The 14,311-nt window shown below is 37.7% G+C and overlaps 1 protein-coding gene across 1 annotated transcript in view; it reads left to right on the forward strand.

Moving 5' to 3' along the window:
- The window catches only part of TMTC2 (transmembrane and tetratricopeptide repeat containing 2), a gene marked incomplete at its 5' end in the record, with an annotated part of 141,570 nt that overhangs the window by 64,833 nt on the left and 62,426 nt on the right, over positions 1 to 14,311 (forward strand). The window contains 3 exons of the mRNA XM_010145743.1: positions 7,142 to 7,227; positions 8,089 to 8,273; positions 9,528 to 9,606. Of these exons, the coding sequence (XP_010144045.1) occupies positions 7,142 to 7,227; positions 8,089 to 8,273; positions 9,528 to 9,606 (350 nt within the window). The remainder of the gene's footprint in view (positions 1 to 7,141; positions 7,228 to 8,088; positions 8,274 to 9,527; positions 9,607 to 14,311) is intronic.

Here is a 14,311-nt window from a genome sequence, read left to right on the forward strand (position 1 = left end):
TGCTGAACCCAGCAGAAGATTGTAGGGGGAAAAAGGGACAAGATGCATACTCCTAATTTTATCATATGCCATTCATTTTGGGGATGAAAATTATAGCTATTAAAATTTTTTGTATGCCTATACAGTACTTCTGTCTCTTACTCGTTCACTGTGTCATGGAGGGAAACTGAAGTTAATATCAGGGTATAAGAAGAGGAAAGGGAGTTGGATGGTAAAGGCAAGGATATAAAAGAAATCAGATTTCAGTAGTTTTGCTGTTCTCAGAACAAGCTGATAATCTTCCATCTTTCCATTGATACACAAAATATATGCCTACAACCTTCATTTCCATTGCATAGAAAATGTCTTGGAATTCTGCTGAATTTGTGTAAAAGGAATTTAACTGAAATGCTGGTTGGAATATACAGGGCGTGAATAACCATGTGTATATATCTGTGAAAGTAAAGGAAGTATGTTCAGAGGGAAGTGTTTGCCATATAGTATGTGTATATGTATGCATATGCAAAGAAGGATCTCTAACTCTTAAACTTTCTACTACTATCCTGAATGCATTAGAATCCTTTCTTTTCTCTTTTTAAGTATCACAAAACCATTAGTTATTCAATAGAAATTGAAAAATCTTGCATGTTGTTTTCTGGTTTTGTAGTCTTTGCCTGTGTTGGATATTTCAATATCCAGCATCAAGTCTAGGTGGTGAATATTGGATCTAGGCTTTGATATTATGAGACCACAAATTAAATGATACATGCAGTTGACATGCAGTTCTATGGGAGACTTATAAGAAAATACAGTAATGGAAAATGCATCTTATAGGTGCTTACAAGAGGCCAGTTAGATTTGCTGGGTTTGTTTTTTAGTATGTGCCTTTGAAACTGAAACAGTCATTTAGTAGAACTTCAGAAGAAAAGCACCCTTACAGACTTCTCTAATTCCTGTATTTTGGCCATAATATGTCCTAAGTATGTTGTAGACTTACATGCTCATTACTGTTTCTTAGCACTTATGCCTCAGCATTTGATACAGGTTAATTGGCACTTGCAGCCTGGTGTCCACACATGGCAATAACAAATCAAAGTGCTGTCTGATCAGGTAACAGATTACTCACAATTTTTCATGGGTAACAGTCAAAGAGAGAAACTACATAAACACAAGCATTTTATAATCTCTGTTTCCTTTTTTTTCAAGAAACCAAAACGTAAGGTTGGCTTAGCAGTTGACTATTAATACATTAAAATCTAGAGAATTTAACATATTAGGTGAATGGCTGGTTTCAATGGTATAGTTTTATTTTCTGACTGTAACACCTTGTGACTGCTTTTTTAATTTAGAACAATTTAAACTGCATTAATTTTAATTAATAACATAATTACATAATCTCCGTCTGAAGGTTTGTCTGATTCAGAACATGTATTGTTCGAATGTGTCAATTTTGTAACCTTAAATAAATTCCTAAACTCTTAGAGACCAGCAGAAATTTTATAAATATACTGTGGCCTAGAATTTATTAAACCTGAGCTCAGATGGAGGACTTGAATTCTTGTTTGGAACCCTTTTTTTCCTGAAGCTCTTCATGATAAACTCAGACTGTAAATTCCTGGCAACTCTGAAAGCATTTGAGATTTTTCTTGTAATTTCAATGCAGAAAGGATTTCAGTCGTTGATTTATACTGTAAGTGGAGAATGTATTATAATATTACTTTAATTAGGTAAATTGTACTTCAGAAATACTTACAAAGTGGCCTCCTGTATATAACTTCTCTGACATCTTAAGACTGCACTGCAGGTGATTTTTGCAAATAAATCTCTAAGCCAACTTCTCAAAGCTGTGTAACACTGCTGATTTCAGCTAGATTTCACAGGGTAGTAAATCAGCATAAACTGAGATTTCTTTCTATGCTTTTTTCTTCTCTTTTTTTGAACTGAGAACTCCATGTACTTCAATACTGCAAAGTACCAAGGACAGAGCTCTAGGCAAACAGTACCTTTTCTGGCCTCGGCAATGTTCAGCAGATTTTAAACACTATTTGTAGCTCTGGCTTTTCAGCCTTTGTTGCCTTATGCCTGTTACCTAAACTCATGGGGTTTTTTGTATTGTTTTAAATTGCTTCTAATTAATGCCTGAAGTAAAATTGCTTATCGGTCAAAAGACAGTTTTGCATACATTATTTCACTTGTATTTAGGCCTAGCTGTGCTTAGAGTGGTTGTTAATCATCTGTATTAATAATCTACATTACCTTGAGTTTCTCAGCTGATTTTAGGAATGTTCACAATCTCACATAAATATTGAATATTGCTTTAAAATTATATTAATTACTTCAAATGTTTTATTTTTGGAGTATACAATGCCCTACAAAGGATAAATTTCTACCAAACAGCCCTCCCCTTTCTTCTTTCCCAAAATATCTCATTTTGCCTTTCTTGATATAGGGCTGTGTTTACAAGTTTATTATTCAAATAATTTAATTTTTTTTAATAAGTTCAAAGTGTGATTTTCCATAAACTTTACTTTGGTAAACTTTGGGTATTATGTCAAACATTTTGATTTTTTTTTACATTTAGATTTCTTTTTACATTTAGATTTCTTTTAGGAAAAGTCTTCAGTAGTAGCTGAAAATTTAATTCTGTAAAGTCTGGGATTGCGGAATTGTTTTATATGCAAAGTTTAGCTCCCCATCCTTGGGTAACAATCACTATAAGGAGATTTCTTCCTTGTCTGTTGTTGTTAGCCTAGGTAACATCTGAAATTGCATTCCCTCTGCTTCTGCCTTTTAAGGGTGCTGGCATAAAAATCTCCTTTGCTGAGGTATCAGAGACAAAAAGTATTAAAACCAAGCTAACCGGCAAACCTGTGCTGAACTGTGTTTGAACCTGCCCCACAAAAAGTTGCTGCACCGCTTCACGTAGTAGGAACGTGTCAAGGTTATGGTTCCTCTTCCTTGATAACTGATTAAGTTTTTACAGTGCAGGATGTCGAGTTAAAAAGCAAAGAGGATGTGTCACCTGCTGTCTGTTTAAGTACTTTGGTTTTTTTCAGTTGTGAATGCAAACTTGTTACAAACCAGTTTGGAATTAATCTCTGCTTTACCAGCTATTTATTTCTCTGTCAAAGACAGCAACTGAAATTTGTGTCTTACTGTAACCAAAGCTGACTTTAAAATCTTGCTGTATTGTGAGACTGGCTCTTGAGGTAGCACCCAAAGGTCACTTGGGTGATCATGGGTATCCTGCAGTGCAGAACTCTGCCCTCGAACTCTTTGTAGGGCTTGTGAGCAGTACAGATATTTTTGTAAGTAAGATAGATCACTGAAATGCATTCAGTGACCTAGCTATTCAATTACATGTCTTGATATTTGAAATTGTGGCGGTTCACAGTCCTTACAGAAACTTTCTCTGTTTTATAACATTAGGAAAATAATTGTTGGACTCTGCCATTCAACTTCATAAAAGACCCCTCTCATAAGAAGTTCTGTCCAGCTCTCAACCTACGGTGACTGATAGAGCACATGAGGGAAAATACATGTCTTGTTTGAGGACTGCTGGCACGTCATACTGCTGCCCAGCATCCAGAGGAGGGAGAAAGACAGGAGCAATGCCACTCCTTCTCCCTATGGAAGTCCTCTCTCTATCAAGGAAACAGGGGTTCTGAGTTGATGCGGTGCTGAAGTGGTAGTAATCCAAAACCAAACTGTTCCAGTAACAGAGAAAATAACAGGACTATATTTGCCAAACAATTTATTCCATTTGGAAAGCTCTTCCTTAGAACTGGGAGAACATGACGAGAGTTTTGACTGCACTGTCTGAAAGACTGGAGTTTGTTCTGGGATTGATTGTTTTGAGGGTTTTTTTTTTTATTTTTTTTCTTTTAACTAATGGGGTTATGGATGACTGTGCTTAGTGAGTTCTGCAAAGGGAATGGTCATTCTGTGTTAGTGCCTATTGGGTTCTTACTGATTAAGAATAAGGATTTATGTTCCATTTACATATTTGCTAACAGGATGTTATTGAAAAACATTAAATGTTGCCTGTTTGTACTGTGTCATAATGATTTGCTTTCTTCTTAATGAAACCTAGTTGTAGACTCTTACAAAAGGTTAGCGCTCATTTGGTTGAGTAGATAAATGGATTACTTAAAAACCAAAACAAAACAGACTTAATTAAAGACCAAACTTAATGGTTTCATGTACCGGGCTGCTGTAGCATCCACACCTGTCTTTCTACCCGCTAGTTTTGCAAATGGTAGTGAAAGGGTTGCCTTAGGCAAAGCACATCCTCTGTTGCTGCGTGGCTGGAGACACATCTGTGTGGGCAATAAAAGAGGATTTTCTTTTTCTTTCTTTGCTTGCCAGCATAGCATTGAGGTTAATACAGTTTCTTGTAGATAGTCCCACCTGAAATGCTCGAGGCATGGCTGAAATGCAGTCATGGCCAAATAATAGCTAACAGGCCCTATATTAGCTGTTATCAACCAGTAAACAAAATGGATTAAATTATTTCAATATAGTACCTGACTTGAAAATTTTATAAGTCTTTCAGTAACATACATGTTTATCTTGATGACAGTTACCGCTCCTGTGGATTGTACTTGGTCAATTTATGCCATCTTTAGTCACTGAGGAGTTTTCTTTGTAAGTAGACCAGCTGGCTTTAATAGGACTGCAACAGGAATAAATTAATATGCAACTTGAGCAAAACGGTAGACTGTCTACTGCCTGTTCGTGTTTTGTGACTGCTTTCCAGTTCTGCTCCATTAACATTCAGTGACTTTAGGTCAAAACCAAGGCAGAGAAGGAAGACAGGAAGATTTTTCCAAATTGTTGGTCAATCAAGATAGGTAAAAGTTGGCAGCTTAAAAAATTCAGGATGGTTGCAAAGAACCCATTTGTGGGAAATGCTTCCCTGCATGTATTCAAATGAGCAATTCTATCTATAGAAGTGATGTGCATCATTTCTAGATAGCAAGAACTTGTTTCTCTTTTTTTTTTCTTTTTATTTTTCTTTCTGTGAGACAAACGGGATTCTGAGACACTTTCTAAGTCACTGGGTGAAATCTGCTACTCTTGGAAACAGTCAGCGCATATCCTCCATTTTGTAAATTATTCACACTCCACTGTAAAATTAGCTAAAAGCAATGCAGGCAAAAAAAAATTTCTGTTGTCAGGTTGTTCCAGAATCTTGCTACTGTAATAGTGTGAAATTCTTAATTAGTCTCTTAATTAATCCTAAATTAATTTATGGACAATTTATATCTGTTTACTTTGTGTTCTATGGTTTAAGTAGCTTTTTCTTTTCCAAATAGTTTCATTCTCATGTGTTTCTAGAGGAAAAACTATTCTTCCATGGTACTTGTCTTACTAGGCTAAAGTAGCCACTAACTTCTTCCCACCCTCCCTCCATCTGAGAGACTTCACATTTTCCCACTTACGGGGTTTTTTATGATTTATATCATAAAGTGTAGTTACAGACTAGATATAAGGAAGAAATGTTTTACAATCAGGGTGGTGAAACACTGGAGCATTGCTCAGAGAGGTGGTAGATGCCCCATCCCTGGAAACATTCAAGGTAAGGTCGGATGAGGCTCTGGGCAATCTGATCTGGTTGAAAATGGCCCTGCTCACTTCAGGGTGTGTTAGATGACCTTTAAAGGTCTCTTCCAACCCAAACATTCTATGATTCTATGTCAGTAAACTTCCTTTGAACAGAAGTGGAATGTTTCAGTTAACATTTCAATTTACCTGCCTTACATTTGGTAGGTGGACTGAGGAGGAGAAAAGTTTTGCAACTGCAAACTTGAAGCAACTTCTCCTGTGTTTTGGTTTCTTAGGGAGGCATTTTGGGGTTATGCTTTTTTATTTATTTAGCTTGGTATTCTTAGCAACTGTAGAAAGTTTATGAAAAGGTGCCAGAAGACTTTAAGCTCTTCATTGAAGTTTATCATTTGAGCTTACTCTTCTGTATCAAGCATCCTTATTTCAAGGATGTGCTTTCCTTTGTTCATCCTTGCATGAGAAAGAAGGCAGGCATTATGTGTCTATAACCACAAAAGGTAGGTATGTACTCAACACGTGTCAGTTGCTCTGCTCCACCACTGGCTTACCTTCAGTGCTTTGCATTGTGCCACTGCTGTTGTATTCTCTCTGTCTGCTCCTCCTACCTTCTGCCAGTAATCTCCAAAGAGCAGTTACCATTTCAAAGAGGAAGCAAAGAATGGGAAAGGCATGTCAGGAATAGATTCACTCTTGGTTGTAAGAGGAACTTCCTTATCTAGCCATCTACCCTGGTCATTGGAAGGGGTGACCTACAGGAGACGCAGCAACTGAGGGAGGTTCTTCCTCTGCATCTAGAAATCAGCCATTCAGAGAAAACTTTTTTCCTCCCTGTATTTACCATAGACAAAGGAGTTGGCAATATGGGATGAAAATCAACTGTCTCCTTCAAAACGAAATGGAGTAGAGCTATGTATTTGTTGAGCTTTACAAATACGCCCTGGACTTTTTAAAGATGTTTTCAATGTAATAAATAATCGTAGTAAGCATGGCACGCGAACTTTACATTGATTGTGCAATTAAATAAATTTACTAGCCAAATTGGGAAGTTTTGGCTAAGCATTTAGTCTTTTCCTCTGCCCATCCCCCAAAAAGAAAAAAAAAAATTAAAAAAAAAAGGGAATATGCATGCACCAACCTATTGTAGAAAGAGTTTGCCATTATTTACAGACCATTAATCTGTTATCACTCCTTTTCATGTGAGTGGAAAGGAAATAATTGTTGTCTAAAGGTTTGAGAGCCAGTAGATAAGGAAACACAGCCTCCATCTGCCATCTCCAGTTTCAGATTTTAACCCTAGCAATCAACTGGAAGATAATGGGTTGTGGAAGGAAGGAAGGAATTAGGATTATCAAAATGGGGCTGAATAAACAAAGGCTAAGAACTTCAACGAGGTCATGGAGAGAGAATATGTCTGTTAATGGAACAACTTTTAAAAGAAAAGAGTCTTCTGGAAGAGGAGTAGAAAAAAAGTTTGGTTGTGGGGTTTTTGGTTTTTTTTTTTTTGGTTACTTCAGTTTTGTTTTCAGTATTTATTTTGAAGTTACACTTTTCAGTGATCTCCCTCTTTTCTTCTTTACCTTTTGTCCTTATGCAGAGGATTACTACTTCAGGAAAACAGCAGGTTTTCGGAGGCATTGCATTACTATAAACTGGCAATTGGTAGCAGACCCACACTAGCTTGTAAGTATTTCAACTACACAAGCTTGCGTAGTAGTACTATAGTAAAAACTATAGTTTTTAAGGAATTCTTCCTACTCTTTAATAGTACTTCCTTTTTTTTTTTCAGAAGCTTGTAATTCAGAAAGTAGAAGTTGAAACTGTCCACTTTTCATTTAAAAGCAAGTGTTTATTAGTCAACAACTGCATTTAATGTGGTGCAGGGAAGAAGCAGATAATGAGTTAACACTGGGCAGAGCTGATAGATCCTAAAATGCGTCTGATCTGGGGTGGTGAACCATAGATGCTACCGACCAAATTTTCAGGCTCCTGTTTTTAGATTCTTACAGCCAGACCCTGATTTTTATAGTATGTGGCGTGAGTGAATACAAATATTTTTGAAGCCCTTTCATTTTTCCTTTCTTGCTTGGGAAAGTGGGAAATCCATAGGATGTTGCCAGTGATTGGTTACAAAATTGAGTGCGTTTTAAGATTGCTGACTTTTTTGTAGCATCAGTATTAAATCTGTATATGTATATGTATAAATGCACATGCACATATATGTATAAATATGTATTTTTGTAACATTTCTAATAATGACACTGTAAGCTTAGTACAGTCTTAATAAGAGGAACACAATGGAGCACCTGCCTAACCAGTGTTCCCTTCCTTCCTGCCTCAATTTTTTAGCCGCTTTCTCTTCCTTGTCTCTGAACTTTTACCTTGTACATGTTCCTCCTTACACCAGTGATTGATCTATATTATACAAAAGTCAAATTAGATAACCGTGGGATCTCCTTCAGATATTATTTTAAAGTAAAACAAAGATTAGATAAAACATAATGGAACCCAATTAAAAGATAACTTTTATTTCCCTCCTCACAGCTGCCTATTTAAATACTGGTATCATCCTGATGAACCAAGGGAAGACAGAGGAAGCCAGGAGGACTTTCCTGAAGTGTTCAGAGATCCCTGATGAAAATTTGAAAGATCCTCATGCTCATAAAAGCTCTGTTACTAGCTGTCTTTACAACTTAGGAAAACTTTTCCATGAACAAGGACACTATGAGGTAACTCCAGATTTATCTACCATATCCTGATAATGATATGGTAATATCATTATCACATAAATGATACCTGTTGCTGCCATCCAGACTTTCAAAATTCAACACTGACACAGACTGTTTTAATTTCACCAAATCATGTTTCCTATTGAGTCTCCCAAAATAAGACCTAGTTGGAACAGTTAAAAACTTCAGTGATTAAAGACATCTCATTATTTGCTATTTTCAGATATCTTGACCTAAGTGCTAAAGTGGGTTGGATATTTTTATTGTAACTGAACACTGCACCCAACCCATCCCATCTCTTTTATATGTGCAAATGTGACTGTTGTGATTTCTCTCTGTTCTCTCTGATGAAATTACAAAAACTGGCTATTTGTTTGAGTTTTTACATTTAGCAGTATTTGAAAGAAAGTCATTCTCTCTACGTTGCCAGGCACATTTCAGAACAGGAGTTACACATGGTTTTGATCCATATAACTCTTCCTGTCTCTGACAGTTACCTCAGCTGTTTAACATTAGGCATGCACAAGCTCTACGGTTCTCTGTCATCTGTCTGCTGAATCCAGCTCTGTCAGATGGCAGTTACTAATTGGTTAGAACACAGGCACAGACAGCTAATATATCCATAAAGGTAAGGGACCAGCAGCGTTTTTTCTGCATGGCTGATAGAGTGTAGGGTTGGAGTGCAATGCCTAGAAGGTGCAAGGGATTTTAAGATTCTAAACCATCAGGTTCCTGCCTGGTGGTGATTGCAGTCTGACCCAGCCTTGATTTGATCATATACTTGGGTTTTTTTCAAGTGTATTTGAGCCTTCACAAGTTGCGACTGCTTGATGAGATGATGTAGAAAATGGTGCAGAGCTAATGGACTGACCACTAAGCATCCAAAGCGCTGAATGAATCATAAATGTGAGCACAAGTAATTCAAGGCAGAGCACATCTGCGAAGGGAAGCCAATTCTGGCATCCCTGACAATATAGTTCATCTCATTCTTTCTGAGCAGACTTCAGTTGTGAGAATTATGTTTTGCTAGTACTTGGCGGTAGACAATGGTTTCTTTATTTTAGATCACAATGAATTTGGTGAAAGTTTTGAAAATGAGAAATGTGAACTTCCTGTGATATTTTTGACACTGATGTGGTTTTTTTCTCTTTGCATCTTTCATTTGGGGAAGGAAAATAATTTGGGTTTACCTTAAATCTGAAAGACTTCTTTGGAAATTGGTGCTTTACTAATGATTTCTGTGTTTCTTTTCAGGATGCCCTTATGGTTTACAAAGAAGCAATACAGAAAATGCCAAGGCAGTTTGCACCACAGAGCTTATATAACATGATGGGTAAGTGCATTGTTAGTGCTTCAGAAAGATACCTGAGAAGTCAGACTGGGCGAAACAAAAGAGCTTAGTCAGGCAGCTGGTGCTCAAAGGAATTAGCTAATAACAGCAAAAATAATTGCTTTCAGTAGACAGGAGCCAAACCAGGTTCAGAGCTTAAATGCCAGCAACTGCAATGCTGAATAAGGGACAATAAATGATGACACATTTAGAATGCATGATGGTTTTCTCTGCTTCCAGAGTCTCTCATCCACTGTCTTGGAGACCTCGTGTGCAAATCATGCTTTTGAGATTGATTATAACATAAAATTTAGTGTGGCTGTTGGATGCAGGTGTCCAAACAGGCCCACAGAGATGGATTTTCTTTGGAGGTTGTGCCAAAAACTTATTTCCCAACTGAGGTACTGTTGGTTAGACATTTACAGTAGGAGAATTCTTCTTCCAGGACCAGCCTATCTATCTTTCATAAGTTTACCAGAGTCCTTTGAGTACTGCAAGAGGCATTAATTTAGGGGAGGTGGGGTTTTTGTTTTTAAACTTGAACTTCAACTCCTTATATTCTCATCCCATCTTTAAGTGGATACATTAAACAGATAATAAAATAAAGAAGATTAATATGAATTATTAATTATAGTATTCAGATCTATAAACAAGAAGGCAGGTTCTTCATTGTTCCAAAGATAAGTGGAATTCTCTCTTGAAGGGCATGTGTTTCTGCTAAGCAACCTCGGCATCTGGCCCAGTAGACTCTGTGAGCTCCGATCTGGGGCAGAAAAGGAAGTAAGATGCTTTATAAGTAGTTCAAAGAAAAACAATTAAAGATATGTAGAAATAATAAGAAACAATTGGAAACATGGGGGGGGGGGTGGCTTTTTTCTCCTCCCAATGCCTAAAATACAAGGGTATGAATATATTGGTTGATATGAATTGGTTTGACACAGCTGTTGAATGGAGGCACCACTTGCTCTACTTATTTAGGAAAGGCATCTTTTATTAGCTCCTTACAAATACTTGGGCATAGGAAAAAACTATTCTAACGTTGTAGTTGTAACTGATGCTATGTGTTTGCAAATCTCTGTAAATGCTAAATTGAGTACTTCTCTCATCACAGTGACAAAGTATCTAATAATAGTATAACCGCTTCCTTAACAGTTTATACAGCTCAGTGGAGGGTTATTTCTCCCTGAATGATGACCTTTATCAGATTAAACCAAATGGCTAAAATCCCTAATTTGCACAAGCTGATTATTGCATGTACTTTAGTTCATCAGGAGTCTTAGCTGAACTGTTGTTTTATCAGTTTTATTCATCAGCGTTTGCTGATAAATTTGGTAGGGTTATCGACAGTCACCACTCTATGAATCAAGCCTCTGCTTACTGTCTGTGGATATACTAACTGTTGAGGTAGTGTGGTGCTCCAGCAAACCATCCAAAGTTTGACTGCCCTCTTTAGAGCAGATATGTATTTCACAATTCTGATAAAAGTCCTCCTCAGAAGTACAGAAATTGGAAAAAGTAAAGCAGCGATGTTTCTAGCGTGTTGGTTGTTCCATCACAAAGCAGCCTGTGCCACTGTTTTTCTTTTCCTGTGAATAGGTGCTCCCTTTAGAACCTCTATGACTTGTGAGATTCTTTAGTTTTTTACTTTTTTGCCACTGTTCAGTTTTTTAGGTTCGGGAGGCCTGTCTCAGCTTCCTTTATAAGCACAGTCCGTGACACAGTCTAAGTTCACTCTGTTCCTGGGATTTGCATTTATTAACTCACACTGTGATAGTGAATACAAAGACCAGCTCAGTCCCTGGCCTAGGCTTGGCTGCTGCTGAGCTTCCTCCCTCCGCTGCTTAGCCCATACTCTGGCTTCTGTTTCCTTTACGCAGCCACTGGCATGTCGTGGATGTCCCAACAGCATAACAAGTTAGGAGCAGCTAAGATTACCTTCACCCTTTTCAGCCTCTTGCTAAGAGCAGCAGGCTGTTATGAAGCTCCTTAAAGTACAACTTACCATTTACATACCATATATTTCTATTTAGGTCACTGTTGTGACAGCAGCTGTTGCAGGGAAGCCAGAACTTGCTTCACAGTAGTTGCTGAGGTGTGGCTGGTTGGCTATGCTGCAAAGGCACTCCAAGAGGCTACATGAGGAGTTGGGTAGTGGCCTGCATTGAATGCAGGGCAACTGTATTAACAGCAGGGCTCTGATTTATTTAAAGCACTCCTGGATGCATCTGCTTGAATTCACATGCCTGCAGTTAGTTAGGGAAGTCTCGCTTACCTGTAAAAATGTACAGGTTAGATGACAAGACAGAGCTGGATAGCTATGCTCACTTTACAGTGTGGAAAGAAAAAAAATTGGGGATTAATTAAGCCCATCTGATTTAGACATCTATGTTGGATTATACAGATAATCCCCTGCAAGCATACTTCTATAAAAGGAGCTGAGATGACTACCTTACACTTGCTAGATCAAGTTAGGTGAGATAAATCCTAAACACCCATTCAGTCATCTCTATGCATCAGGTGTGACAGGAGAACAAGGCAACCACATCCATTATCAGGAGTGCATCCGCTCTGCAGCTCATGCTATCTGAAGGACAACTGGATTTTTTTATTCCTGATTTGATGTTCAAGATAAAATTATAGACGTTTGCTATAACACTTTGTTTGATAAACAGCATTACATAAGCTTGTTTGCCTGCTTCTTGCCTTTAAAAGGGAGACTAGAAGAACTGAAATAGGCCAGTCCTGTATCATGCACTTGGAAGAGCACGAACCTGATTCTGAACTGTGTCTTCTTACTGTGTGCTTGCTGCTGGGGAGGAAGGGGGAGAAATGGGAGTGCTCCCCATCTGCTTGGGAAGGAAGGGTGCTGTTTCTACGTGTGGAAAAAGTCTTCACAGTTTATCATGAGATCCAAGAATAGTTACAGTTTGAGGTTTATCTGCTACAGTTGTTACTGTGATTAATGTATGTTGAGCCTCTGGCAATTGCTTTGCTTGCTTCAGTAGCACACATATTGCCACATGCTGGCACATGAAGTAAGAAAACAATGCTTCCTCTACTTTTCAATGACATGATTGAATAATTATTAAAGATTTTCTGGAGGCTTTTTTCCGTATATGGAGTATCTGACATACACCGAAGAGAATAAACAGGAGGCAAACTGTTTACACTGAATTAGGGTTTGAACTCCAGCACTCAGAGTGCGGTAGCATTAACACTCCAGCAGTGTTAATCCTTTATATCACCTGCTTTCCCTGTTTGTGTTACACTTCTTTTCCTGTACTTGCTTCCACTGGCCTGGCTTTTTGCTCTGATAGGCCCAGTGACTCCTTCCTCTGGTGTGCCAGGCTGCCCAGCTGACTCTCATCCTTTAAAACTCTGAAGAATTATTGGGCCTCAAGAAGCAAGCTGTCCATTTGACTTTGTATTTTATTCATGCCACAAAAGGCAGGGCCAGAAGACCAGCATCAGATGGTCTCAGTTTGTGCATATGAAAAGTTGCAGAGTAGATTTTGGTCTCCTGTTGCTGTGATTTATTTTGCCAGGTGTGCAACAACTCAGCTAAGGAAACCATATGTTTCTTTGGCTTCGTACCAAGAAGTAAAATCTTTTCTCTCTCTCTTTTGGGTTCTTTTAAGAAAAAAAAGAAAAACAGCTAAAAATTAAAACTCTAAAACTAGAATAAAAATAATTATTCAACAGGCTGTATAGGGTTGGCTTGGTATTTATTTTCTCTATGTCATATTTCTTTGATGTAAATTAAAAAGTACTTGCTAAGGTTACACCGATTAATTTGCTTGGCATGGCAACGTGCACTGCAAAGGCCAGAGTCCAGTTTAGCTGCTTTAAATAGGTAATATATTTTGTTTAAAGTTTCAATTAAAACCTGGGGTCAAAAGATAAAATTATCCCTGTGGGATCTTGAACACTTTAATGCCAATATTAGGATTGTTTGAGCATTAGCCTCTGCTCTAGATGTCTTTTGCGTTCCTTGAAATCTGATATTGTGCAGCTGATTGTGTTACATTGCCTTTCAAACCACATTGTCCCAACTGCTAGAGTAATTCATACTCCTGCCAGTTTAAGTGGTGTGAGGTGGACCATGGATGCTTTATTTTAATAACGGAACAGTAATAAGGAAGATGTTGGGGTGACATTGTTCAGGTTTAGATTGACAAGATACTGTCATAAAGACAAATGCCTTGATTGTCTTCATCTGTCCTTGCCAACTAAGATCTGAATATCTATTTTCAAATGCATTTAATGCAAAGCCTTACAAACACTTTTGAATGAGAAATGCAATTTACAGAAGCAGCTAATATTGCAGGAGTGAATACAGTTAATGATGCACAGATTAGAGTTTAGATTTCTCCATGTTAATCTGCTACACTGCACATGGACAGAAAACAAATCATATGCAAAAGACAGCCAGGTTTAGAACAAGAAAAGGGAGCCAGATTTTACATCTGCTACAGAGGTTTGCATCCTAAGTATAAAGGCTTAGCATGCAAAGAGACTGTCTGTGTTGATGATTATAACATAACTATCATTTTATTTGATTATGCTTTGGGGTGGATGTGGCTGTTTGTACAAACCTGTTAATATTGTTAGGACTCCTATCCCATTTGCCCCTTGCTCCCATTAAATGTTTTTTGATTGAATTACTTTTAAATGTTGTTTAAAAATCCAAGAAACACTTTTGCTGGTA

This window comes from Buceros rhinoceros, unplaced genomic scaffold (genome assembly GCF_000710305.1).
Source record: "Buceros rhinoceros silvestris isolate BGI_N320 unplaced genomic scaffold, ASM71030v1 scaffold7381, whole genome shotgun sequence".
NCBI classification, from domain to species: domain Eukaryota; kingdom Metazoa; phylum Chordata; class Aves; order Bucerotiformes; family Bucerotidae; genus Buceros; species Buceros rhinoceros.